This window comes from Macaca nemestrina, chromosome 13 (assembly GCF_043159975.1).
Source record: "Macaca nemestrina isolate mMacNem1 chromosome 13, mMacNem.hap1, whole genome shotgun sequence".
NCBI lineage: Eukaryota > Metazoa > Chordata > Mammalia > Primates > Cercopithecidae > Macaca > Macaca nemestrina.
The window spans coordinates 69329800-69355723 of record NC_092137.1 but is presented as its reverse complement, the minus strand read 5'-3'; the positions used below and the strand labels follow the sequence as shown (position 1 = coordinate 69355723).

Sequence of the window (25924 nt, the reverse complement as noted above, 5' to 3'; positions counted from 1 at the left end):
GTCTCACTCTGTCACCTAGACTGGAGTGCAGTGGCATGATCTTGGCTCACTGCAACCTCTGCCTCCTAAGTTCAAGCTATTCTCCTGCCTCAGCCTCCCGAGTAGCTGGAATTACAAGTGTATGCCACCACACCAGGCTAATTTTTGTATTTTTAGTAGACACGGGGTTTTACCCTGTTGGCCAGGCTGGTCTCAAACTCCTGACCTCAAGTGATCCACCCGCCTCAGCCTCCCAAAATGCTGGGATTACAGGTGTGAGCCACCACTCCTGGCCTGAATTGTACCGTTTAAAAGGGTGATTTTTATAGTAGGTAAAATATAGCTCAATTTAAAAAAAGAAAAAATAAGGTCAGTAAGTAGTTTGATAGACTTATTCCATTCTGTTCTCTCCTTTTATTTCTTTGGTTTCCTTTTTTCTTTTTGGAAATGTGGAACACATAGCTTTGAGATGATCTTAATAAAGATTGCATATCATTCACTCTGTCTGAAAATGAGGTATCTGTATATTCTCCACTTGTTCTGGTCACCCAAGACTTTTGTGCCAAATTATTGTTAGTGATATTTCATCTTGTGAGTCAGTTTGAATTTGCTCTCCTCTTAGATGCTTAATGTGGCATAGAACATCAAAAATAAAATGTAGGGACTGACATATAATGGGTGCTTTCTGATGCCTGAATTGTTCTAGAACTTTTTTCAGTTATAGCTTTTAATTTATAATAACTTTAGTGAGGCATAATTGATATATAATAACTTGCACATAAAGCATATGATTTGATAAATTTTGACATATGTATACAATCATAAGACAATACCACAGTCAAGACAGTGAGTGTAGCTGTCACCCCCAAAAGTTTCCCTGTGTTGCTTTGTAATCTCTCCTCCCAGCCCTCCCTACCTCCACTCCCACACAACCACTGGTCTGCTCTCTGGAACTGTATATTAGTTTGCATTTTCTGGAATTTTATGTAAATAGGATCATTCAGTAAGTAATTTTCTTGTCTGGCTTCTTTTACTCAGCACAATTATTTTAGGACACATCCACAATTACTTTGAGATTTATACATAGTTTATTGCTTTTTATTGCTGAGTATTAATTAGTCCATCATACAGGTAAACTATAATTTGTTTATCCACCTACCTGTGGATGAACATTTTAGTTGTTTTCGGCTATTAAAAATAGAGTTGCTATGAATATTTCTGCACAAGTCTTTCTTTGTTTGGACATAGATTTCCTTTTCTCTTAGGTAAAACCTCAGAGTGGAATGGCTGGGCCATATGGTAGGTATATATTTAATTTTTTAAGAAACTGCCAAAACTCTTCCAAAGTGTTGTGCTGTTTTGTATTTGTGTATGAGAATCCTTCCTCTACATAGAAATATCTTTAAATGAAAGGAAAGATTGAGCAGAGAATGACGCAATCCATTTGGAAGAGGTGACCGAAGGTTTGAAATGAATGCTTCGAAAAACAATGAAAAGTGAGAGAAATACACCACTATCTGATATTGCTTGAATGTGTCTGTTTTAAACATCAAAATTTCCAAATGGTAAACATGACGCCTTAAATGACTTTCTTTTTGTGCCAACTCACCCAGTTTTATCAGAAACAGTGGGAAACACAGTAGAAATACAACTGCTGCTGAAATGACAGTGTGAGGAGCTAATTATAACTTTCTTCCGGTTCTGGAGTACAGGAACTTCAAGTGTAGAGCAGTTGGCAAGTTGCACACTTGATTCCAATTAGTTCCTTCCTGGCATCCTTGCTTCCATAGCACATTGTGAACTATGGAAGTTGGAGGCCAACTGAATGGGACCACAGAAAGATTGTGCTCAGGCACACAGTGCATTTTCCAGAGAGGAGCTAAATTAGGCTGGGCCAAATGGGTCCATATTCTTAATTAAACAGAGGCTAATCTGCAAAAATATTTAATTAGAAACTTTAAAAAAGAGTCTATATTGGGAGCAGAATTACTGAAATACAAGTAATGTCAAAGTTGCTACAAAGGGTTTCCACATAGCAGGTGACTTCCTGCATGTTTTGGAACAGGGACTGTAAATACAGTGACATAAGCACCATGCTGAATGGCAACCACATGCTTGGCCTGGGTACTGGGGTGACAATGGGGAGTGGTGAGGAGTACCGTGAACTGGAAAGTGTATATGCTTCTTTTAAAGGAAGTGATTCAGTCCTCAATAATCATTAACTTGTAATAAATACAGGTTCAGTGTTGTCAGTTCTGATTTTTCAAGACAAGATGAAAATCTGTATTTTTAGGTGAAATTCGATTTTCTAAATGTTAGCAATAAATTTAAGTAAAAAAATGCAGTATGAAGAAGAATATATGTGCAGGTCAGATAGGACTTGTAGGCTGCCAGTTTATAACCTCTGAGAGTGGAGGAGTTCTGGGAAGGTTATCTCTCTTTATATATGTTCACCAATGCAGTGATTGAAATTCTTTTTGATTTCTTTCTTTCTTTTTTTTCTTTTTTTGAGACGGAGTCTCGCTCTATCGCCCAGGCTGGAGTGCAGTGGCGCGATCTCGGCTCACTGCAAGCTCCGCCTCCCGGGTTCACACCATTCTCCTGCCTCAGGCTCCCAAGTAGCTGGGACTACAGGAGCTCGCCACCATGTCCAGCTAATTTTTTGTATTTTTAGTGGAGACGGGGTTTCACCGTGTTAGCCAGGATGGTCTTGATCTCCCGACCTCGTGATCTGCCCGCCTTGGCCTCAAAAGTGCTAGATTACAGGCATGAGCCACTGGGCCCGGCCCGAATTCTTTTTGATGGCAGCAGATTAGATATTCTCTCCACTCCCTCTCCCCATTAAGAGTTCCAGTTAAAAATGCAAAACAGTTCCAGGAATACTGGTTTCCTCAGTTATTGAGAAATAATCAGCCATTAATACCTTAGTGGAAACTGATTTAAATCTTTTAGAAATCTGAAGCTGTAAAGGAGACTCGGAGGAGGTTTTCTCCAGATAGCATCTGCTTACAGATGGCCGTTCTGCCACTGCTCACATGGGGGGAGAGCTCAGACCGTCCACTCCATTGTTGGAAAGCTTTAGTTGTACAAGTTGCATGTGGTAAGCCAAACTCTGCCTCACTGAATTCCTCCCCAACCCCTCCATGGTGGTCTCCTGGAGATATACATAATATGCCTAATAATTTCTTTCTGCATGGGAATCCTCCAAATATCTAAAGATGCTCTTGTGAGTATCTCAATTCCTGGCCTTAGTCCCTGTGATGACTTCAGTTTTTCCTCATTGCACAGGCATCTCATTAGTGCTCTCACTACTCTGTAAGCAGACCTCTGCTACAGTGCTTACTGCATGGTTTTGTAATTTATTTGAACATATGACGATCTCCCAGAGTGAACTGTGAATTTCATAGGGGTGTGGGTGGATTTGGGACTAAGTCTTATACATTTTTGTGTTCATATATTTTCACGTGGGTTGGTGCATAAAAGACACTAAGAATTGATGAAAAGAAAGGAGGGAGAAAGGCAAACAGGAAGAAAAAGGGAAAGAAGAAAGAAAAAAGCAAGGAAAGAAGGAAATGAAAGAATGAATCCATGAATGAATTATAATGTGATTTCCAGATCCATTACCTCTACGCCTATGGGCATGCCTTTGTCAATGCCATTCTTAAAATGTGGGACTTGAAACCATGGTCTGAACATGGAATAGGACTGTTAGTTCTCCTGACCTGGACACTGGATGGTTATTGATGCACCCTAAGATTGTGTCAGCTTTTCTTAGTCAGAGGCATTCTTGTTGGGGAGCAAGACAACTGTGATCATTCTTGTCTTTTCTCCTGTCTACCGTTAATTGTTACCAAGTCAGGATTCCCTAAACCTACCTGTATGTGAAACCGGATATTTGAACCCAAGTTCAACACTTTATATTCGTCCCATTAAATTACACCTTGTTAGGTGCAGCCCAGTATATAAAGGCCGGTGCTGGATTTTGGCTTCGTTGTCATTATCTCGCTGCCTCGCCCAGAGCTCAGTTTGCTGTCAGAACCATTGCTGGTGATGGGCTGGGGTTGAGAGCCAGCTGAGATCACTGTCTTAGGGGAATGCAATCATCAGCATAGAGTGTCTTGAGCAGGACAGACCTGGGTAGGGCTCCACAGCAGGAGCTGTTCTAGGGGCCAAGGAAAAGAAGGAATTCACAGAGAGTGAGGGGAGGAGGCTAAGAGGAAAGGTTTTTGATGAAAGCAAATTTTACCTTCTTCATAGATCTGTCTAGGGATTGGTCCCACCATTATACGTTAGAAATGCGAACAATCAGTTATTTCCTTTTTACTCTCTCCCCCAATACATGTGAGTTAATTAATCGTTTTGCAGATACTCTTCCCCAATTTTCTTTCAGTGGAGAAATATACAGGAATGCTTTTCTCACCTAGGTATGACGTTATCAACATCATGATTCTAACGCTGGCCTTTAATCCTTAATAAGATGATGCTGATAACAAGCCATCTTGTTTTACATAACAATTTATACTTTTCAAAGCACTTTCATATAAATACCTGTATCTTCGAACTAGCTTAATAAAGTCACAGAGGGGCTATGCCTCGCTCTGACAGGCATCTGGACAATGACATGGGCTCCCAGGCCTCCTGAAAGCTATGTTTACTCCAGAGAATAGTCAACAAGAAATCTTCAAGGAAATCTGTGGAAGAAATGTTGATGTAAGGATATCTTTTGGGAGTTTCATTCTCTTCTTAGAAATGTTATTCTGTAATCAGCATGTTTAAACCCTTATGACTCGAATTTGAGAGATGGGAGCTTGCCTTTTTCAAGATCTAGTTCTAGCTTTCATCATTGTGTCTTGTTTTAATTTTTTCTTTATAAGAAATAAAGATAATATGATTGGATAGTTTACTCTGATATAGATAACTATTGTTTATAAAATATGTAATATTGCACATAAGCCAGAGATTTTAAGAAAATCTAAAGAAAGATTTCTTAGATTGGATTTACCAGATTTGTCTATTTGATTGGTTCTACCAAATAAACAACACTTGGAATAATTTATCTGTTGAATTGCTTTGTTTAAATTTATTAGTGGATTGTGTATTTGTTTCTTGTATTTTCCTTAGCTTTCCCAATATTATCTTTTAATTCTTAATTCATTTATTTTTCTATTTCACTTGATGAGAAACTTTGAAATCTATGAATTTGATATGATCAGATGCTGATATGATATGATCGGACCCTGGTATTTCTGTGTCATTTTTGTGTAGTTTAGGTGGTGTTTTTATTGTCTTGAACACCTTAATGGTATATAAGGGGTATTGTTTACTTTTTGAGGTTAAAATTACTTACAAAGGCAATTTTCCATTGTCTAAGTGGTGGAGATTTTTCCTTTTACTTTGGTCTTACTCTACCTTTGTCTATTAATTTTAGATTTTGCTTATTTTAGTTGCAGTTCAAAGGTATGTTAACTTCTTATGGTTGGTGAAAGGAGTTAATAAGGGCCAAATAGGCAAATATCAGTGGCATTTTTTTTTTAATGAATACATGAATCAAGACATTTAGTCAACATTTATCGGCCACCTAGTAAGTGCCGGGTACTCTGCTAGGCAGTGAGAAGTAGAGAGAAATAAGGTTCCTTCTCTATCTTTAAGGAGCCTACAGGGAGGGAATTCATTATACTAGTGAATTAACAGAAACTGTGTTCATTGTCTTTAGACTTTCTGATTCATTCCAAGGTTGCACAACACATCCAATTAGATTGCTAAACTCAAAGTCTGGGTTTTCTTCATGAATGCAGTAATTGCACAGTTAAGGAACTCCCTTATTTTCTAATTGTTTTAAAATTACAGAACCATAAAATGTATGTTTATAAAACAACCCACACACACAGCATGAGATTTAATTAATCAAATATCCTACTCAATTCCTCTACCTGAAGCACACAGAACCCAGAGGTGAATTTACGTTGAGGCTCATGAAGCCTAACTGAGGCTCCTCACTGCACAGGCCCCTTACGAAGCCCTGGCGCTGCATTCATGTGGTCATATGTTTTTGTCAAATTTGCCTAGGTAAGATTTCTGAATTCTTAAAGAGATTCTCACCGATCTACCTCTGTGGCAATCACATTAACCCCTGCCATCTGTGTGGTCAGGTAGCAATTTATCTAAAGGTCAGTGGGTAATCTTTTGGGATTGCCTTTCTTTGGGAAATTAGTACATATTTCTGAATAGTCAGTCACCAAGTATTTTGCTAACAACTTTACGTATGTATGCATTTATGTATGTACATACGTATTTATGTATGCATGCTGTATATTTATGTATGTACATAACTAGCTACTAAGTATTGATAACAACTTTATATCTTTACATATATACTTGATGTTTTGCTGCTGGCACCAATTTTTTAGTGCATCTAACTCCCCGAAAGTCTTTCAATTATTCTAAAATATAGCCCAGAAGCTGGAATAAAATCCTTAAGGAGTTCCCTCATTTATACCAGTAAAATATGCCATAAACATTGACATGTGTAGTGTTTGAAGAGGCCTGAAAGTTCTTCCTTTAATGCGTCCTACCTTATCAGGTTGTATGACATATTTTCTGTTGGTAAATTAATAACTGGCACTGTATTTTGGGAGGCTGAAAAGGTGATATCAACAATAAACTCTCAATGATGAAAGATGCAAGTTTCTGGGGGACAGGAACTCATACAGAGTTTTTCCTTCCTGTATCTCCAGCACCTTGCACAGTGCCTGGCATGCAGCAGGCACTTAAGAATACTTTTCGAATGAATGAAAGAAGAGTGATGGGGAACCTGTCAAGAATTATATGAGAAGCGCCAACATGGTTGAAGTTTTAAGCAGTCCGTTAAATATGAAACAGAGCATGACCCTGATTTTGATCATTTAGAGAAAAACTTGTGACTCGAAGAAGGCTGATTCTTTAAATAGAGACTTCCTTATTAATGACAAAACTATATGGCTCTCTACAGGGACAACCAGAGCCATCCACTACCATTGTGTGAGGACTGGCAGATTAAACAGTTAAGATAAATATACTAACTGTGTGAGAAGGCCAGCATCCACCTAAAAACTGAAGTATAACAGTATTTCCAGTGTGGCCTATGACCACCATGATTGTCTGGTACCTGCAGGGCCTCATGAAAAAGAGAGGTGATTCCATTTCTATCCAGAGGTAGGGTGTTGGTAGTCACTCAGTATTCAGTGTAAGAATCCAGTATTTCTAACAATTCCCTTCTAATTAGGTCCCATGAAAGAAGATAAATTTTTTCTTTTTTTTGAGACGGCGTCTTGCTCTGTTGCCCAGGCTGGAGTACGGTGGTGTGATCTCGGCTCACTGCAACCTCTGCCTCCCAGGTTCAAGAGATTCTCCTGCCTCAGCCTCCCGAGTAGCTGAGATTACAGATGAGTGCCACTACACCTGGTCAATTTTTTGTATTTTTAGTAGGGACAGGGTTTAACCATGTTGGCCAGGCTGGTCTCCTGACCTCAAGTGCTGACCTCCAGTGCTCTGTCTGCCATGAGGTCAGACCTCAAGTCCTGCTGACCTCAAGTCCTGACCTCAAGGGCTCTGCCTGCCTTGGCCTCCCAAAGTGCTGGGATTACAGGTGTGAGGTGCCACGCCCAGTGAAAGACGATAATTTGGACAGATTTTTTTTTTTTTTTTTAACTTTCAAACAACTGACATGTGGCTTCCTTCTTTCCTTTTTTCCTTGGAGCAAATTTGGTTAGCAATTTCAACTCCTCTTTTCACCCTCCCCCTTCCTGTTCCTCTTTCCCACCCCACCACCAATGAAGTACATATGTGACTGGAACTCAAAATATCATAAATTGTCTGAAAGCAATTAGCATTTCATTTCAATTTACCTCCTGCACATATGGTGGATGGTTCAGCTGCTAGAATTTCGATGCAGGACTTCTTCAAAATCTAGGAGGAGAGGAAATAAAAGTCAATGAACAGCTTATTTTGTTCAAAGATAGAATTAGGGTTTTGCTTTTAGCTACTGAGATAGAGATAGGAAGGTTCAAGGACATTTGGTTGCAGTGGGGATGGGGGTGGGAGGAGTCTAACATCTTGACTAGTACCAATGCCAAACATTTATTAAGCCAGATTGTGCTAGATGCTGTTGGGTGTCCTAAAAGCCCTAAGAATTATTCATTCATTTGCTCTTTTGATAGGTATTTACTGAGCCTATGCTACGCCAATCCTAGTTTTTGCAGAGGTTTAACATAGGGTTGTGGAAATGGGACTTAACACTGGAAATGATAAATGCCAGTGGCCACTCATGTTGCAGGTGAAAAGGTGCAAGAGTAGACCGTAGGAACTGCAGAGTTTATGGAGGAGATGCTGGGGCAGGTATGCTAGGAAAGGCTTCACGGAAGAGCTGGGAGCTGAGGGTGGGACTCAAATGAAAGGGAGTGGGTTAGGGGAGGGTTAGGGTCCATGCAGGGAATGGTGTGAGTAAAGGTGAGAAGGAAAAAGTACATAGACTTCTTGAACTGGAACAAAGGCAGCTTGAAAAATAGAAAAAAAAAGAGTGATGCTAGATAGAGCTGGAGAGACAGGATGGAGATGGTCAACTCTCCACAGGAGCTGCCTAGTCAGATGACTGAGAGTTCCTTTTTTGCTTGAAAAGTCTGGAAAATGTGAGCTTAGAAGGGGGCACTTGTGCCTCACTCTTCAGGAAGACCTCCTGAGACTCATTTAAATGGAAATGTACACTTGTCCACAAATGAATCTTACAGGGTTGAGTGGAGAGTCGGGGGAGCCCTGTGACTTCACAGGAGTTAATAATGAAGACTTTTGCTGGCTAGAGCAGGGTTTCTCACCGGTAGCGCCTAAGTTTCTCTCCACCATTTACAAATCCTACCTTGAGAATATTGATTCTAGAATTTGAATCAAGTATTCTAAACATGTATAAGACATTGAGTTAATTTACCAACTAAATGCAGTATCTTTACTTAATTTGGAATTTGAGATGGTTTAGAGGGCTGAAGGAAACCCTTTCTCTATTCATGAAAAGGGCATTTGTTAAAACAACTGATGATATGATTATAAAACTTAAAGTCTGTGAAAGAAGACAGCATCTTTTAGCATTGGGAAATGCCCATTTATTTGCATTGTTGTATTTATTTACATATGCGTCTTTGTTCCAGCTTAAGTGATACATCCTAAGACACAAATGAAAGAGAATAAATGACAATGTGGGGCTGACTAAAGGGAAAATAAAGGGAAGATGATGCAAGAAGTGAGAATAGCATAGAAAAAATCTGCTGTGAGGAGCTTATTTCCTTGCTACAGCGGACTTAGTTCCAGGCTTTCTAGTAGCAAACGAAAAGGACAGCCAATATTTATGAGCTTTCTCTATCTGTGCAATGAAAACAAATCACTTTCTCAGAAGAGATCATATTTACCCATTCCAGAGAGAAATCTGGGCATCCTTATAGAGAAGCATTGCGAAAGAAAATGAACAAACATGCTTAAGAAAATATTAATATGCATTTATTGAGATAGGTTATCTCCCCATCATGTATTTTAGGTAACTCTATGTACCTGAATGTCACCAAAAACAACATTTCTCCTTGACAATCCTAAAATTCAGATTTTCTGGCTACTTTTCCTTCACTCTGTAGAACTTCATGGCATTTTTGTACTTCGATTCCCTTATTTGTTTGCAGCATTCTCCTGACTCTGCAGTTGGAAGTAATTTGTTCCTTCAGCTTCTGCCTCATTTCCTCAGCCTCTGGCCTACCTAGCCACCTCCACCCACCCCAGACACAGGTACAGCCTCAGTTCCTCCCTCTGCCCTGACTGTAGCATGAAGGGAATGTTCCGGACTCCCATGTCCCTTGCCCATCTCTGTTAGAGTCAGCGGTCCTCATACACCTGCTCTGGGCATCTGGGGTCAAACACTGAGCTCCTGCTTTCCACTCATTGTCAGTCTAACTTGGGATCAAGGACCCCAAGGATATATCCTGGGCACCTGTGTTTCCCTGCTGGCTTCCCCAGTGTCTTACGGTTGATCTAGTCTTTTTGGTCTCTTGTGCATGTAGCACCATCCTAGGACTGGGGCTTGCTAGCATCCTGTGACTCATCCCAGACTGCCCTGCCTGAATTGTGAAGATTGTCCATTCGCCCACCCCCAAACTTGCTGCTATTGGGCTCTTCCCGTTTGATGGGGTACTTCAGCCAGTGGTTGCCGTGATTGAGGGAGGAAGCCACTCCCTTTGACTTGTCCTCAGGCACAAGTCTCCAGACAGCCCACATTTGAGAAACAGAGCTAGCCCAGAGGGGGAAACTTATTAAACAGTGATATTAAAATAACATGAAGCTGTTTTTTGATGTTTTAAATAAAATTCCTCAGGCATTTGACATCTCCTAATAAATCATTTTATCATCCACAACTAAAGACTTCAAAACAGTCCAAGAACTAAAAAGAGTTTTGGACTAGTCCTGTCCTCATTCCCCAAACACACACATGACATTTTCACCCATCTGAGTTTCAACCAACCTTTTTGAACCAACTCTGATCCTTAACCAGGGATTGGTAAAGGAACCATCCGTGGGTCTTTGACCACAAAGGCACACTGACAGGGGTTGTCATAATAAACACATGCTGTATTATTCTCTCAAAGTGTCTGCAGTTAGCTGATAAATCTAAGGGGTGTATGGAGGGCCAAAAAATGTCAGCCAAGCAATCCAGTAAAAACACTGCTTTCCCAATCTTAACTTAAAACATCTGGAAGGATGCAACACAGCCAATAGAGTAAAATTTATCAGTGAGGGGGATGGGCAGGATTTGTCTGGGACTGAGACTCCTACTCATTTGAAAGGTCTGGTCTCAAAAGGTAGGAAGTCACAATGGCAGTTGGTGGATTTGAAGGGTTCTCTTGGTTCTTAGCAGCCAAGACTGTATGGTAATCAGCCTGTCTGAACTGTAGCAGACAGCAGATCAGCTCAGGGACTGGAGACTGTGTGGGAGTGGGGAGGCCCAGGCAGTGGTAGCCATGGCAGAGATGTAGACACAACACTGGGGAATCGTTGATGGGAAATCACTAGATGCAGTGGAAGAGACTCACACAGGGTAGGGCTGATGTTAGAGGTAAGAGCCTTTGAGGTGAGGGTATGATTGATCTGCAGAGGAGAGAGGGATAAGATCACTGCATGCCTCAACTATAATCCTACGTGAGGAGTTGGGTCTTGGCCCTGGTCCGTATTTACCTGACCTATGCTCCTTTATAAATCCCTTAACTTTTCTGAACCCCAATTTTGGAAAGCAGTTTAGTATCCTGAGTAATAGCTTGGAATCTGGAATCAAATAGCTGAGGTCAACTCACTCATGAGCTGTGTGACCTTGGACATGTTCCATAACCTGAGTCCCTGTTTCCTCTCTATAAAGGTGGGATAACAATAGTATCTACCTGAAGTACTAGCATAAAGTTGTTGTGTTTGGAAGATGAAATGAGTTCACACAGGCAGAGCCCATAGCACAGTGCCTAAAACCTGATAAGTAATCAACTAATGGTAGCTATTACTATCGAGAACTTAGGCTCTGGAGACTGAGAAGACAGACTTGGACTCTGAATGGGTTTATATTCAAATCCAAGTCCCATCACTTACTGGCCATGTGGACTTGGACAAGTTATCAAACCTCCAAATCTCAGTTTCCTCTGCTGTAAAATGGGATAAGAAAAACACCAACTTCAAAGGGCTGTATGATGGTTAAATAAAATAACAGTCATGAATGCAGAGATATTTTATTGGTAAAATCAATCAGATTTAAGTAATAAAATTCATATTGGATTGGACAGTGAGGGAGACCGTGAGATCAAGGAAAACTGACAAGGTTTTTGTCTTATAGACAGAACTAGACAGATGTGATTGATCCACAGATAGTTAACAACCCTTGGGTCACCAGCCAGCATGAGCACCTTTTGAAAATAAGTCACCAAGAAAAGTGGGCAAAACGGCCTTGACAGTAAAGCACTAAGAGAATGTCTGGCATGTATTCAAACAACAGTTGCTGGTAACTATTCCTTTGTCATTATTATTGCTACTGCTGCTACTTTTGGGCATGGACCGTGGTTCACATGTGCTTAAACCCCATCGCCCACCACTGGCCTTCTGCTTAATCATATTTGCTGACAAAAACGGAACCAAGGTGAATGCTATTTTTCTGCCAACGTTTGAACAGATTTCAAAGAGAAAATAGATGGAAAAGTATGTTTGAAATCCATAAAGAGCTAAATAATTGTAATGTGTTGTTTCTGGTAAGTTTACTTTTGTACATCTCATTGGATTATGGGTGGGAGGACGGGTAAGAGAAGCAGCAGATGTACAAGAACTTTGCCAAGTTACAGGAGCTGTTTGATATATTTAAAGTGAAATCCATTGTGGGCCAGTCTGGGTTGTATATAAGAGTTTATTTTTTTCAAATTTTAAAAATCTAATGTCCTTTTTCATGAATTCTAAGTTCATGCAGAATTTTCGCAAGAACCTTTATAGAACTGTGAATATCTGCACAGAGTTATAAGGAAACCCTCCCTTATCATAGGCACAGCATAATTTTTTCTACTTGCTCTGCCTCTTGCTTCAATAAACAACCAATCTTTATTTACTTGGCCATTTCCTGTTGGAGGACTTTTTTGTGTGTTTATAATGGACCAACCTCTTTTATCCATTCACGGTATAGGTGCCTTTTGCTTTCACACATATTTCAGAAAGTCTTTCAGAGCATGTTCCTTGGTGTCTTATTTGTTGTAAAGGGTAAATTCTGGTTTAAAGATGTATGGGGCTTGAAGTATGCTGGTGCCAAGGATGGTTAACCATCTACTGACCACTTACATCTGTTCAGTTCTCTAAGACAAAAACCTGAACATTGAACTTAACTTTGCTGTCTCTGTCACTCTCCAAATCCAATATGAGTTCTGCCACCTAAGTGCTGGTGATTTGACCAATGAAATATCTCTATATCCATGCACATTTTAATGTCAACTACCATCCTTTAGATAACTTATCCTAGTTTATAATTTACAGTTTTTTTTTTTTTTATTTGGTCACTGTCTTCTTAGATTATAAACTCTACAAGGAGAAGGATTGGGTTTGTTTTTACCCCTTATTATACTCACGATGAGTAGCCTGGCACATAGTAGGCATTAAATAAATATTGGATGAATAATTGAATAAATGACACACTTCCTGCACATCTTAATAAACTGGCATTATAGCATATTATGTATTAATCTCCCTTTCCCCCATAAGTGTAACCTCAGGGTCTTCTGAATACAAGGCCATATTCTGCATCTTGTAATACTCCCCTTGTCTGATTAAGCACCACCATCTTTGGGGACTTGCTGCCTTCCCAAGAGGCCAATTTCAACACCTCGTTTTTAAAACATTGCTTACCTTAAAAAAAATAATGTTGTAGGTATATCATAATCACCTGTATTAGGTTGGCAGCTTTGTAAAGGCCTCAACACCTTTACTTGGGAAAAACATAGAGACCTGTGGTTGGAGGGTGGGGCTCAGCCACCCACAGAAGGGCCACACGCGTTATTATAGCTGATGGCAGAAAGCATGTTAGATAAGCCTGGGGACAGCCAGGCAGCTTGGGACACACAACTGGCTCAAACACATCTTCAGGATTGTCAATGTTGTCCCCATGAATTTTGAAATGATTTAATCTCTAATTAATAAAATGTTTAAAAAGTGCCTTTTCTAACTGCATTCTGCTCCACACTTTAATAGGTACACATATTGTTAACCATGGACGTTATCCCAGATCCTCGTCAGTTCTATAGAGTACGACTTTAAATAAAAATGGAATATGGCCAGGTGCAGTGGCTCATGCCTGTAAGTCCAGCATTTTGGGAGGCGAAGGTGAGAGAATTGCTTGGGGCTAGGAATTTGAGACCAGCCTGGGCAACATAGCAAGACCCCATCTCTAAAAAAAAATCTTTACAAATATAAATGTGGAATATTATACACACATATTTCTGGGATTCATATATGATTTTATGTACACTAATACACTATACCAAATACATTATACCACTCTTACATGCAAGAAAACACACTTTGAAGCAGTTTGTGTATCTTAAACAATAAAGCTTATTCTTAAAACACACCAAAGTTTTTGTCTGAGGGAGGGCACCCCACTCAAATAGATGCTACTCTGTTAGTTTCACACTCAATGAGAATCTGATCCGAAGGAGTGTAGGATAAACAAAGCTCTAAAAGTGAGGAAATTCATTTGTTTCCCCACTAAACCACTTTCCTCTCATGTTTGCAGGAGAAAAGCTCAGAGAGCTGGGAACTCCAAAATGTGGTTTATTTAATAAGATGAGCAGACTGGAAAAGTGAGTGGCCCTTCCTGGGAGCTGATTTCGTTCTAAAATTCTGCTGTTGCTTTTACAGTGGGTTTCAGCAGATTCCTTGATATAGGAGGAGCGGCTGCAGGAAGAATGGGAATGATCTGAGGATTAACTGAACATGCCCCTCTGCAATCTTTGTAGCCTCTTCAAGCTCTGGGAATTCTTGTTCAATTTGGACTTTTTAATAAGCTGAATAGAAATAACAGTGGAGGAGAAATGCCTGGCCTGAGTGTCTGCAAAATCTGAGTCTAATTAATGACTGCTGAGGCAAACGATTTTTTTAAAAAAAGATTTTCTGCCCACTACTGAAATTACAATTGATTCTATTTATGTTTTGTATCCCAGCCTGCTAATGTGAATGGTGCCCAGAATGCCATGTTTTACAGACGCAATCTTGGAAGAGAGGGGAGGGGAGGGGCTGAGGGGATTTTACAAGAAACAGCCACAGACTGCCCTCTTGTTGTGCAGTGTAGGTCTTCCCTGGGTCACAAAAGCTGTATGGTACTCTGGGTTGCTTTATAATTAATAAATATGCAAAGCACAGTGCTGGATATCATGGGAAATATGACACACAGGGCAGTCTTTGAGATTGCACAACTTAGCATGTGACCAGGAGGAATGGCGGACGGCATGGAACAGATCCCACATGCCAAGTAAGAGCTTTCAACAATTGGTGCTACTGGAGTCCAAGGCAGGGAGAGCTCATGGAGGAGGAGAGAGCAGGGCAGGCTTTTGTAGAGATGGGAAGACTGAAGGGTGCCTTTGGACAAGATTCAGATGGGGTGAAGGAAGGCAAGGAGGTTGCCTAATTTATGAGAAGAGCTGCTGCTGCTGAAATGTGCCTCCCCATCTACTAGCGCTGGAAAAGGGATTGGTTCAATAAGGCAGGCACTTTCTAGGACTTTGGGAATGTGACATGAATTTTGATCACAGGAAAACCCTTTGCAGTCTTGCTGGGGTCTTGGAAGAGTAGCTGGGAGGCAAGCCTGGAAGACAGATTTCGCCTTTTATCACAGCTTTGTTAGGGCCTGGGTCAGATTAGGGGGTTACATTGCTTCCCATGAGTGGAAGGGACAAATCAGCCAGGATCTGGTTTTCATACATAAAATAAATTTATATATACCATGGAATAGATTGATTCCTCGGTTCCGTTGATCTCCCAGTTTCCCCGATAGCAAGGATGGTCATGCCACAGCTTGCGAGAAATCCTTGCAAATATAGTGTGTTTGCTCAATGCTTGTTGTTTACTGTTGACCAAACATGCAGAAAGCTCTATGTGCTGACTCACTCTGCTTAATAGGAAGCCCAGTGTCGGCTTAAATATTTATCCTAGGGAAATTCTCCTAAATGGAGATGGCTTGGTGCCAGCAACTATGGGCTGTCCTTTTCAGTGTCCTTGGTTTCAAGCACTACCCTCAATTGCACACCAAGTGGGGATAGCTGGGAGGAGGAGCTGGCATCGTGGTAAGAAGGCCAAGTGTTGGGATTCAAAGTTGCTGACCCATTTCAGTGTTATCTGAACCCAGCTTTCATGCAGGTTCCTGTTTCACTGCCTGAAGCATTTTTGAAAAGGCAAACAAAGACCCAGGAGCCTTGCTGGACCTTTGCTTCACATTTTTGCTAGAGGGCTGGTGCTAAATTCACCAGTTGCGGTCAGTGGAAATTCCCTGAAGAAGCCACAATATGAGAAGGCACAGGAATAGTTTCTTCCTTTACAGTGTTACTGGCTTAAAGGGCTACAATCTTCCAACCATCCAGACTTCTTGTAATTTTATCACCGTATTCTGCAGAAGCGAGTGGGAAAACTGTCATGGTGCTCAGAGTCCTGTGCAAGTGTGGAAGGGGAGATGTTCCTTTCAGTCTGTGTCAATTCTCCAGCTTCCCAGGACAATGGTACTTCATCTGTTGGGCAGTAATGATTTCTGAAGGTGTTCTCCACCTGGTAGTAAAAGGCAAAGTGCTCCCCTGCCCATCCACAGTGTATTCGGATCAGGCCACATGGATTCTGGTCTTGCCTCTGTCAAGCCAGTTCACTTTTTTGGTCCTCAGTGTCTTCCTCTCAGAAATGGGGCTGCTTCCTGGCCTGCCTGCATTGTTCAGTAGAGCACAGTGGGCATTCACATCGTGGGCATTAGAAAGACTTGAGTCTATTCGGGATCACTATTCACTGTGCTGTGTGGCCTTGGACAAGTTAGTGAATCTCTCTGAACTTTTAGTATCTTCTTCTATAAATGGGGTAATGATTTCTATATCAAATGGTACCTGTGAAGATTCAAGGAGATGATTATGTGAAATGATTTGCACAGTACCCGGCACATAGTAAGAACTTACTAAATGGTGGTTTTGATTATTTTTACCTTCCTAAGAGAATAGAGGTAGGAAAAATCATGGGCTCTAGAGTCAAGGAAAAAGCAGGTTCTAACCCTGCTTTCCCCTTAGGGCTGTGTGGTCTTGGGCAGGTTATCTAAGCTTCAGTTTCTTCATCTGTAAAATCAGAATAGGAATATGTACTTTGCAGCATTGTTACGATTTTTAAATGAAATCATATTATATGGGAAAAAGGGACAATGTCTCGTTCCAAGGCAAGTTCTCTACAGCTGTTAATTTCCTTCTGCCCTTTTCCTATCTCTCTCAGTTAAGAAACTAAAATGGAAAACAAGCGGGAACGTTTTGAAAAAATTTGACACATAAGTACTTCCTCTTGAAGGAGGCAGGATTGAAGAACAGTGAAAAGATCAAAACATGACCATCAGATTGAGGAAGCAGAGGATCTGGGGATTTGATGAATCCAAGCCCTGGGCAACTGGCTCCTGGTAATCCACTGGTGATTTTCCATTTCCTCAGACATTCATGGCTAAATGCCATGGAAAGAGCAGAATCTCTGGAACCAGAGCTGAGTTCAAATTCCCCACTCCATCATTATGAGAGGGCAGACCTGGGGGCAGTTTCTCCAACCTTCTTGCACCTCAGTTTCCTCACCTATAAAAGGGGGATAATTAATCCTTCTTCAGAGAGTGGTGGTCAAGTGCCTGGTAGAGGAGCTGATAGAGAGAACATGTTCAAGTCAGAGTTGGTTTTCTTCTTCAAAGGCCGAAATGCTATTGATTCTGAGTGTCATGATGTCTAGATTTCCTGAGTCTTGATTTCAAGCCTGATTGCTCTACCATCAGACTCTATATCTAGCTATAGTTTCCTATTGTCCTTTGATTTAGCTTCTACCTGCTTCTTCTTTTCGTCTTCTGCCATTCTTCACTTTAAGCATTGGTCTTTCATTCTCCTATGCACTGTCCTGGGCCATGCTCTGCCAAGAACATTCTATCCATGCCCTTCCAATGGATGCCTCCATTGCGTCCTTCAGTTCATCTCTTCAAAGGAACCTGGGTTCTTTGTCAACCCTTTTACTCTTAATCTCATGGCCATGTTATTTCTTTTATTCCAGTTATCACAATTTTAATTCCACATATTTATTTATTTACTTGTTTTGAATGTGTCTCTCCCACTGGATTGTAAACTCTACCAGGACAGAACCTCTACCTGCTTTAGTTGTTTTACTGAATGGTCAGAGCCTGCCATAAAACGTTTTCAATGAGTATTTGATGTATAAATGAATACTAGTCCCTGCATATTAATTTAAGGTTTAAAAATATGGGCATTACGGGCAGAAAACTTTGTGAAGAATTTGAGCTTATCAGAAGCTGCTCTGCAATCTTATTTTGGATAATTAAGCCCAGTCCTACTTTATTATGAGAAAATAACCAGCCACAAAACAACATCCATGGGAACAAGCTGGGATAGAAGCTTCAAATGGGGGGGAAAACGGAGAGTTTTCTTTTCAGTATCCAAAAGGGGAAATGAATCTACTTCTTAAAAAATATTTAGCCAACTTTTAGGCCATAATTATTTCTGTCTGATTTGAGAAAGATGAGCTCTCTCTACTTGTCCCTGTTTCTGAATGAACAACTGCCGTAAACATGGGTTTCCAGTACTGGAAGGATCAAAACCACTAGCATAACTCACAGATAAAAGCTCGCAAGAATGTTATCATTCAGCTGAAAGTCTGGAGACTGAAGTCTCAAATTAGTTTTCTTCCTATTTTGAATGATGGTTTTGCTAAAATTTCTTAAAGATCTTTGCAGTTATTTCCATTTGGGGATGGAGGAAGTTATACAAACATGTGGGCTCATGTTGAGCTTGGGTGAGTTGCTAAGGCTGGTGTATTCAAGGACAACACTGATTTATTCATACAAAAAGAGTCCCGTCATCTGTGTGGGAAACAACACGTGGAGTTAGGCACACGGCTCATGAGGACGTTTGAACAGGTAAGAGTTGTCCTTTTTCAGAATCTAGCCATCTTAAGGCAGGACTATTGCCTCCTAATTGGCCTACAGTCTCTGGGTATCCCCAGTCTCCCTCCTATGTACACAAGCACTGCCATCAGATTATTTTCTTAACTTGTTTCAGTAATTACACCCACTGCCTGTAGGTTAGAGGCAAAACCCCTTCAAGGCTCGTGTTAATCTGATTTCAACCCAATGTTGAGGCTTGTTTTCCATTACTCCTGACTCCTTTACCCAAACTGTCCCACCAGATAGACAGGTGTTATTATTACTGACCCCTGAATAGGCCTTTCTGTCTTCCAGCCTCTAGGCTGAGGTCATAATATCTTTCCTTTGGTGCTACCCATCACCTTTCCCTGGTCTTTCAATGATTCAGGTCTGCCCCGCCTTCTCATGAGGACTCCTGTCCAGAGTAATCCACCTCTGAGCTTCTTAAGGATCCATGATTGGCCCCTAGTCCTGCCATTAATCATGTTTTGCATCCCTTGGGTTGTTGTTTTACATGGTTATCGTAGTTCTTGTTGCTTACACTGTCACGTATGCCACAGTGACCCCAGAAATGATTTAGAGTAAGGGTCCTTCACCTGTGGACCAATAATTGGGTCTGATAATTCTCTATGCTATCAATAATTTCCACTTTCTGGTTAAGATAGTCTGAGTAGGCATATATTCTTTGCAAACAAGCACTTCTTGAATAAAACAACTGTCATCGGAACATAATTAAGATAGAAATTCCCAACCTAAGGTGGGATGATTTTTCACAATTCTGTATGCTTAAGGTCAGATATGTCAATGTTCTAAAAGCATACCTGGGGCACCTTTTTTTTTTTTTTTTTTAAAGCAGATTTGAAATATATGGATCCCTTGGATCCACCTGAAACTCAATGCAATAGAATCTCTTGGGAATAGGTATTGAAAACATAATTCTCAAATGATTTTTACGCCTATTCAAGAATGTTTAGGGAATCAAGGGAAGCTGACATAATATCCCTCATATGATGGGGAAGGGAAGTAGAAGAGGCAATAATTCATATGCTTTGAGTGCCTATTATGTGTCTGGAAAAATATTAGGAATTTTCACCAGTGATCCTTGTAATCCTCAAACAAGGATATAAGCCATCATCAGTCCCTGTTTCCAACAAGAAATGTCCAAGGACCTGTAAGTGTTAAGCATGTGGGCCAGTGAAACTCTGGGTTGCCAGACTCTAAGCTTCTTACTACTCACTCTGCATTCCACTCTGCTGGAGCTCCTAGCAAACCTTGAAGGGAGAGCAGCATGGAGGCACAGCCATGCTGGAAGTTTCCTGGGTTGGTCTGGGAGGGTTGGCAGATGCTGAGCCCCTGGCCGGTAACCCCTGGATCAAGACCCCCTCGACACCTTAAGAGGAAGGCGACCCCCTGAGCTCCAAATTTGCATCCTGGACCCCAAGTCTGGAGGCTGGTAAGCTTCCAATGAAGATCACAGATGCCTACCTGGTCACAAAACCTAAAAGGTGGAGGCTGCAGAGCATCTGAACATCATTGCGGGTGCAGCACGCATACTGACCTGCTGGCTGAGGCTTTAAGACAGCAGCAGCCAATATTCCAGTTGCACCAAGGGCCTTGCCTGTGTGGGGGAGGTGGAGAATAGAGGCCCTGGAAGCCAGTGTCCTGTTTACCATTCAGGAAAAGGTGTGTAGAAAATCACCTATGTGTGAAGGAGGACTGGTGACTGTGCAAACCCTGGACAGCACTGGAGCCCATGTATTTGGGGATTATAGTTCTAAAGCAGTGGTTCTCAACCTTGTCTCAACATTAAAATCACCTGGGGAGATTTAAAAAAACTCTTGAGGTCCAGGCCGCACCCCAGATCAGATGCCCAGGTAGCAGTGCTTTTTAAATCTCTGCAGATGACTTCAATGGACAACCTGGTCTAAAGTGCATCCAATGGCCAAGTGATGTAAGTCCAGCCTACAAGTGCTCTGAAGGCAGCTTGCGTTCAGTCACAGTGGGAAAGCTGAGGTGGTCAAGCGTAAACCACCAGCCACAGTCTGCCCAGTTAGAACGGAGAGGGCCTCCTGAAGCTTGGCTCACTGCCAGAGCAGTGCCCCTTTCAATTGTTAATTTTCCATTGTAGGGTACAATTGAGAAAAGACATGTGTGAAAGGCAGAAGGGAGAGATGGGACGTGGCAGACACAAAGATATAGGAAGAAATGATGTTCTCTCAAGCAGAAAAACACCAGGCTTGGAGAGATGGAATTCGGGTATTAACAGCAGATTGGAGACAGAAGGTGCCTGAATGTCCAGTCTCAGAGCAAGAGCTCTACTTACTGAGTGGATGATGCCTTGCAGAGCCTGAAAGCCGTCATTCACAGGAAACACATGATCCTTACTGTCCGCAATCCGGGCCAGCTGAGAACACAGCAAATACACAAACACATGGGGAGACTGTTAGGCTTGGATGTGGAAAATTTAGGAAAGCCGTTGGGGCTAAGAAGCTCTAGTTATATTCAGAACCCAGGGGAATATGAGGCCTTCACTTGGGCTCAGGGGCTGCCCTGAAAAGCCATCAGTAATAACAAGCTCACCAGTGGCCTCTCTGGAGCAGGCCCAGGGTTGGCTCCAGCTTTTACATTTGTTTTAATACTTTTCTCCTTGGGAGCAGAGGTAAGAGTGCCCAGCTTGATGAATGCTTGGCCTGGGTTGATATGTTTATAAATCTGGGCCCAGGCCATGGGCTCATTTTTCTCCCATTCACCCAAATTCCTGTTGGCAACTTTATCTGAATCGAGCAGATTCAAGTTCCCCTTCAGAGCAACTTTAAATTCAAGCTTTGGTGTTGGGTGAGGCCACCTTCACCTTTCACCCAAACTGCCCTTAAGGAAAGGGCGCTTGCAGTTGGTTCGGTTGCTCCTGCTTTATGGAGTAGGAAACTGAGGGCCAGGAGAAGCCGATGTAGGGCTTGTCTGCCCCCAGATCTCTGTGTGGTTCTGTGACTGCCACAGAGTCAGTGTCAGCTGGTGTGTATGGCTTCTAAAAAAATATGTTTTATTGTTTTTACTGATTGCAAAAGTAATACTTACTCATTGTAAAAACTTAGGAAAATCCAGCAGAGTTAAAACAAAAAGAAAACAAAGGTTACTCATAATCCTTCTGTCTGTTCATCTATCATCTATCTATCTTTATTAGCCATTTGATAGATACCATTCATACTTCTTCTATGCGAACATACAAATGTTTATTTTAGAAGTGGGCACATACTATTCTCACTGCTTTGTAATCCTGTTTTATTCACTTAATGATATATTATGAGCATTTTCCTACGCCATTAAAACAAAAAGAAACTATGAACTACATGAGGAACATGTATTTAGATTGTTAGTAAGTTTTTACAACTTGCTTATTATATGCACTTATACATACTTTTTTGCCCACTTGTCCAATTATTTCCATATTTTTGTGTTGAAAATGCATCGCATTTTTCACAGGTGAAAGGGAACATTTGTTATTTGAAGAAGAAAATCATACTTGTCAAATTAAATTTGGCCAGGTGTGGTGGCTCATGCCTATAACCTCAACACTTTAGGAGGCTACATTGGGAGGATCACTTGAGCCCAGGAGTTAGAGACCAGCCTGAGCAATACAGTGAGGCTTTACCTCCACAAAAAATTTAAAAAAATAGCCAAGTGTTGTGGTGTGCATCTGTAGTCCCAGCTACTCAGGATGTGCACTGGTAGACCCAGCTAATCAGGAGACTGAGGCAGGAGCATCACTTAAGCCTGGGAGGCAGAGGCTGTAGTGGGCTGAGACAGCTCATTGTACCCCAGGCTGGGTGACAGAGTGAGACCCTGTCTCAAAACACAAACAGAAAAAAAACAAGTTTTCCAAGTTAATTCAGATACCTTTTGACATTCTGGCAATTTAATGTTTGCCAAGAAAGATGCTGCCTTGATGGTCTCTGTTGAAGACCTCAAGAGCATCAGCAAATGAGTTCATTTTCCTTATACAACCAGTAATTCCTTCCTGTTTAGCATTTCTAGAAAAATAACCTATTTCAGGGGCATTTATTCCATTGATCTGCCCTCTGCACTGAACACATTCTTCATCATTCACAAGCTCAGTATGCTCCAAACCTGAGGAAATCCATGACCATACCTGTGTCTCATTGAAATCTTTCACACCAACGCAGTAAACAATTGCACCAAGATCTCGAGACCTATTAGCCTGGGAAAAGGAAAGAAAGGACATTAGAAAGAGAAGCAGTGACAAATGAACTCATCTTGGAGCTACCTGACTAACTTCAATGATGAGGTATTTAATGAGCACCTACCATGTGCTAGGTGCCATATTGGAGAAGGCAATCCCTGTCCCCAAGAAGCTCAGACTTCAGTGGACATCACATTCTAACATAACACATGCTGGACCTGAAAAGACCCACTAGAGTAGAGTCTTGATGAAGGGCTTTGAAAGATGAAGGGAGGAAGGGAAAACTGCAGGCTAAGTTAAATATTCTGGGGAAATGATTACCTTTTCTATTCCTTCGATGGATTTTTACTGACATACGTTTCTTTGTAATGGGGGCACGATATCATAAAAGAATGGGGCCTTTGGAACTTGAAATAGTTGAGTTTGACCCCTGGTTTTGCTCTGTATAGTGTTTTGGGGATTAAATGAGAACATTTACGGAGCTCCTCACACAAGGCTAGAACCACATAGATACTCATGAATGTCAGCACATTTTGTGAATAAAGCCTTTTTCATTCCTACAGAATAAGGTGGTTTAATGGAAATTGTAGTCCATATTTGAATAGCTAAATCCATGATCTCTACAATTAAGCACTGGGATAGCAACATAATGAATAATACCCAGATTTTGGCTCAATTTCAATATTTGATTTATTAAAGCCTCTGATAATCTGATTTCCAGATTCTCCTGTGTTTCAGAATGGAAAAAAAGTTGGAAATCCTTGGCACATACAGTGGGTGCTTAATAACTGATAGCAAACATACAGTGAGTGCTCAATATATGCATATTTATTTTGATTGTGTTATTTTTTTCCCTTTCTTAGTACTCAAATCCACTTCTGTTTAACACTGAATTCTAGAAATGACAAAAACCATATGTCTTTTTTTCCTTCATGTTAGAAATTTCCCTGCTTTTTGGGGATAAAATAAACTTTTAGACTCAGTGTAGCCCCAACCTTATTTGCAACAACTCTGTGATTCTTCTCCTCCAGTTGGATTTTATATAGAATTGTCAAGAAGGGAAAAGTTCAATTTCTTTATATCTTGTGCTTTATCTTTTTTTTTTCAGAAGGTCTCCTTCTATTGGCACTCTGAATATTTTCCCAAGTTTGTATGTGCCATACCTAAAATTCCTTCCCACTAACCCCTATCTTAAGCCTCTGACACCCCATCATTTATTTTAGTTTCATTTCTTTCCTTATTAGGGTTTTTACTTTATTTGACTGTTATTTGGCACCCAAACAAGCCATCCTGCCTTCCCATCACATAGTGAGTTTCTACTTTCAAATACAGAGATGTATTATTTTCCAAATGCTCAGGGAATGTCTGTCCTATTACCTTTTGTATTTCCTCGTTAGAGTTACTTTTTGTACTAGTGGGAGGAGAGTTTACCTACATAATTTCCCTAAGTCCTCTGCCAGTGGTGGCTTCCAAAGGCTGACCATTATTTCATGGTAAGACTCATGAGGGCAGCAGCTGTGTCTCACTCACCTCTGTGCCTCTAGTTTCTAGCAAATGGTCAAGTATATGCCAAGCTCTCAGTTAACACTGAATAAATAAATGAATATATAATTCATGTTTGCAGAAAGAGCTGAATTTAAAGTAAACAGTTGTTAAGAGCTTGAGGAAAGTGTGATGCTACCGTTAACTCCTCTTCTAGAGCCTGCATCTCTAGGATGCTGTTTCTTTCTACCTTGGGCCTGAATGACCCTTTGTCACTAATAAGGCTATGGTGGTTTCAATACATTTCTATGGTTAACTTGCTTCCTTTTATACTAAATATGCATATAGCTCAAATGTGAAACTTGAAAGAGTTTCTTAAGTATAAACATCAGTTTTCAATTCATCAGCAAACTTCTTTTTCTAAGTCTATTTACACAAGGTAAAATCTTCATTGAGAGAATTTTTCCACTTGCCTTGAGGAATAATTTTTGAGAACACAAAGAAAAGGAAAAAAAGGAACTATTAACGGAGAGATGATAATTTAACTTTGCTACCAACTGCTGTTTAACTTCAGTTCTTAGAGTGAAAATCTCAATGATTAATACAGTCTGACAAGATTGGCTCTTACATATTTCAAGTAATTCTTTCCCTTCCTCCTGTTTTAGTAGAAAATATAAGGAAAAATTCTATCAATGTTTATTTGTTTGTAAGTGATATACAGTATTTAAAAACTGTTACAGCAATATAATGCCATCAATAAAGGCAGGGTAGATATTTTGAATCCTTCAAAACAGAGTAATATGCAAAAATTTTGAAAGGGGAAAACATTTGCCATGTGTAAGACATGAAAATTCACTTGTAGAACACAAATTATTATTATTATTTCTACATATGAAACTATTTAATTCAGGGGATTTGCAAAGAAACCCTATTACCTGAGTAGAGAGAGTGCGGCCCATTTTAGAAAGGAGAAGCCCTGTTCCACGGATATGTTTAGGCTGTTGCTTACCTCCCTCTCTGAATAGAAAAAGAGATCTTCATGGAGTTCTCCATCAGTCAAGGCAATGATGACGCTGGCTGTCCTGTATCCTGTTTAACACAATACAGACCGGCTCAGTCCACCCTGCCCCACCCAGGGAAACACCCTCTCAGTCCCAGGATTCGACCTCTTATGAGTTCAACCACCCAAAGTCAATATTATGAGGATCGCCAACTTTTCTTTTGGGCCTGGAAGCAACTCCAGCATGAAGAAGGACCCTCCATGGGGACAGACTTTAGGGGCAATAGGTTTTGCTTTTGCATTTCTCAGCCTCATCTCAAAGAATGGCCAAACCTGGTGAAATGGTCACTAAACCAACATTTGGGAGTAGCACCGGTGAATCAAGTGTGATTATTTTCTGTTAGCAGACACATAACTGTTGCCCAAGCTGTGAGCAAACTCCCACCTGGGCTGTTCAGGAGTCCTTCTCACCTGCTGTAATGGACCACATACACCATCCCTTGAAGACAGTTTGGTGAAAGTAATAGTCATCCTGATTTCCAAGTTGACT

General features: G+C 40.8%; 1 protein-coding gene across 3 annotated transcripts in view; it reads right to left on the bottom strand.

Moving 5' to 3' along the window:
* LOC105465199 (ANTXR cell adhesion molecule 1) overlaps nucleotides 1-25924 on the bottom strand; it is a 239376-nt gene that overhangs the window by 153321 nt on the left and 60131 nt on the right. For all 3 annotated transcript variants that reach the window (XM_011713474.2, XM_071076840.1, XM_071076839.1), the window contains exons 6-9: nucleotides 25384-25463; nucleotides 22842-22910; nucleotides 21018-21098; nucleotides 7863-7923 (exon numbers count right to left, since the gene is read on the bottom strand). In XM_011713474.2, coding sequence (XP_011711776.2) covers nucleotides 7863-7923; nucleotides 21018-21098; nucleotides 22842-22910; nucleotides 25384-25463 — 291 coding nt within the window. The remainder of the gene's footprint in view (nucleotides 1-7862; nucleotides 7924-21017; nucleotides 21099-22841; nucleotides 22911-25383; nucleotides 25464-25924) is intronic.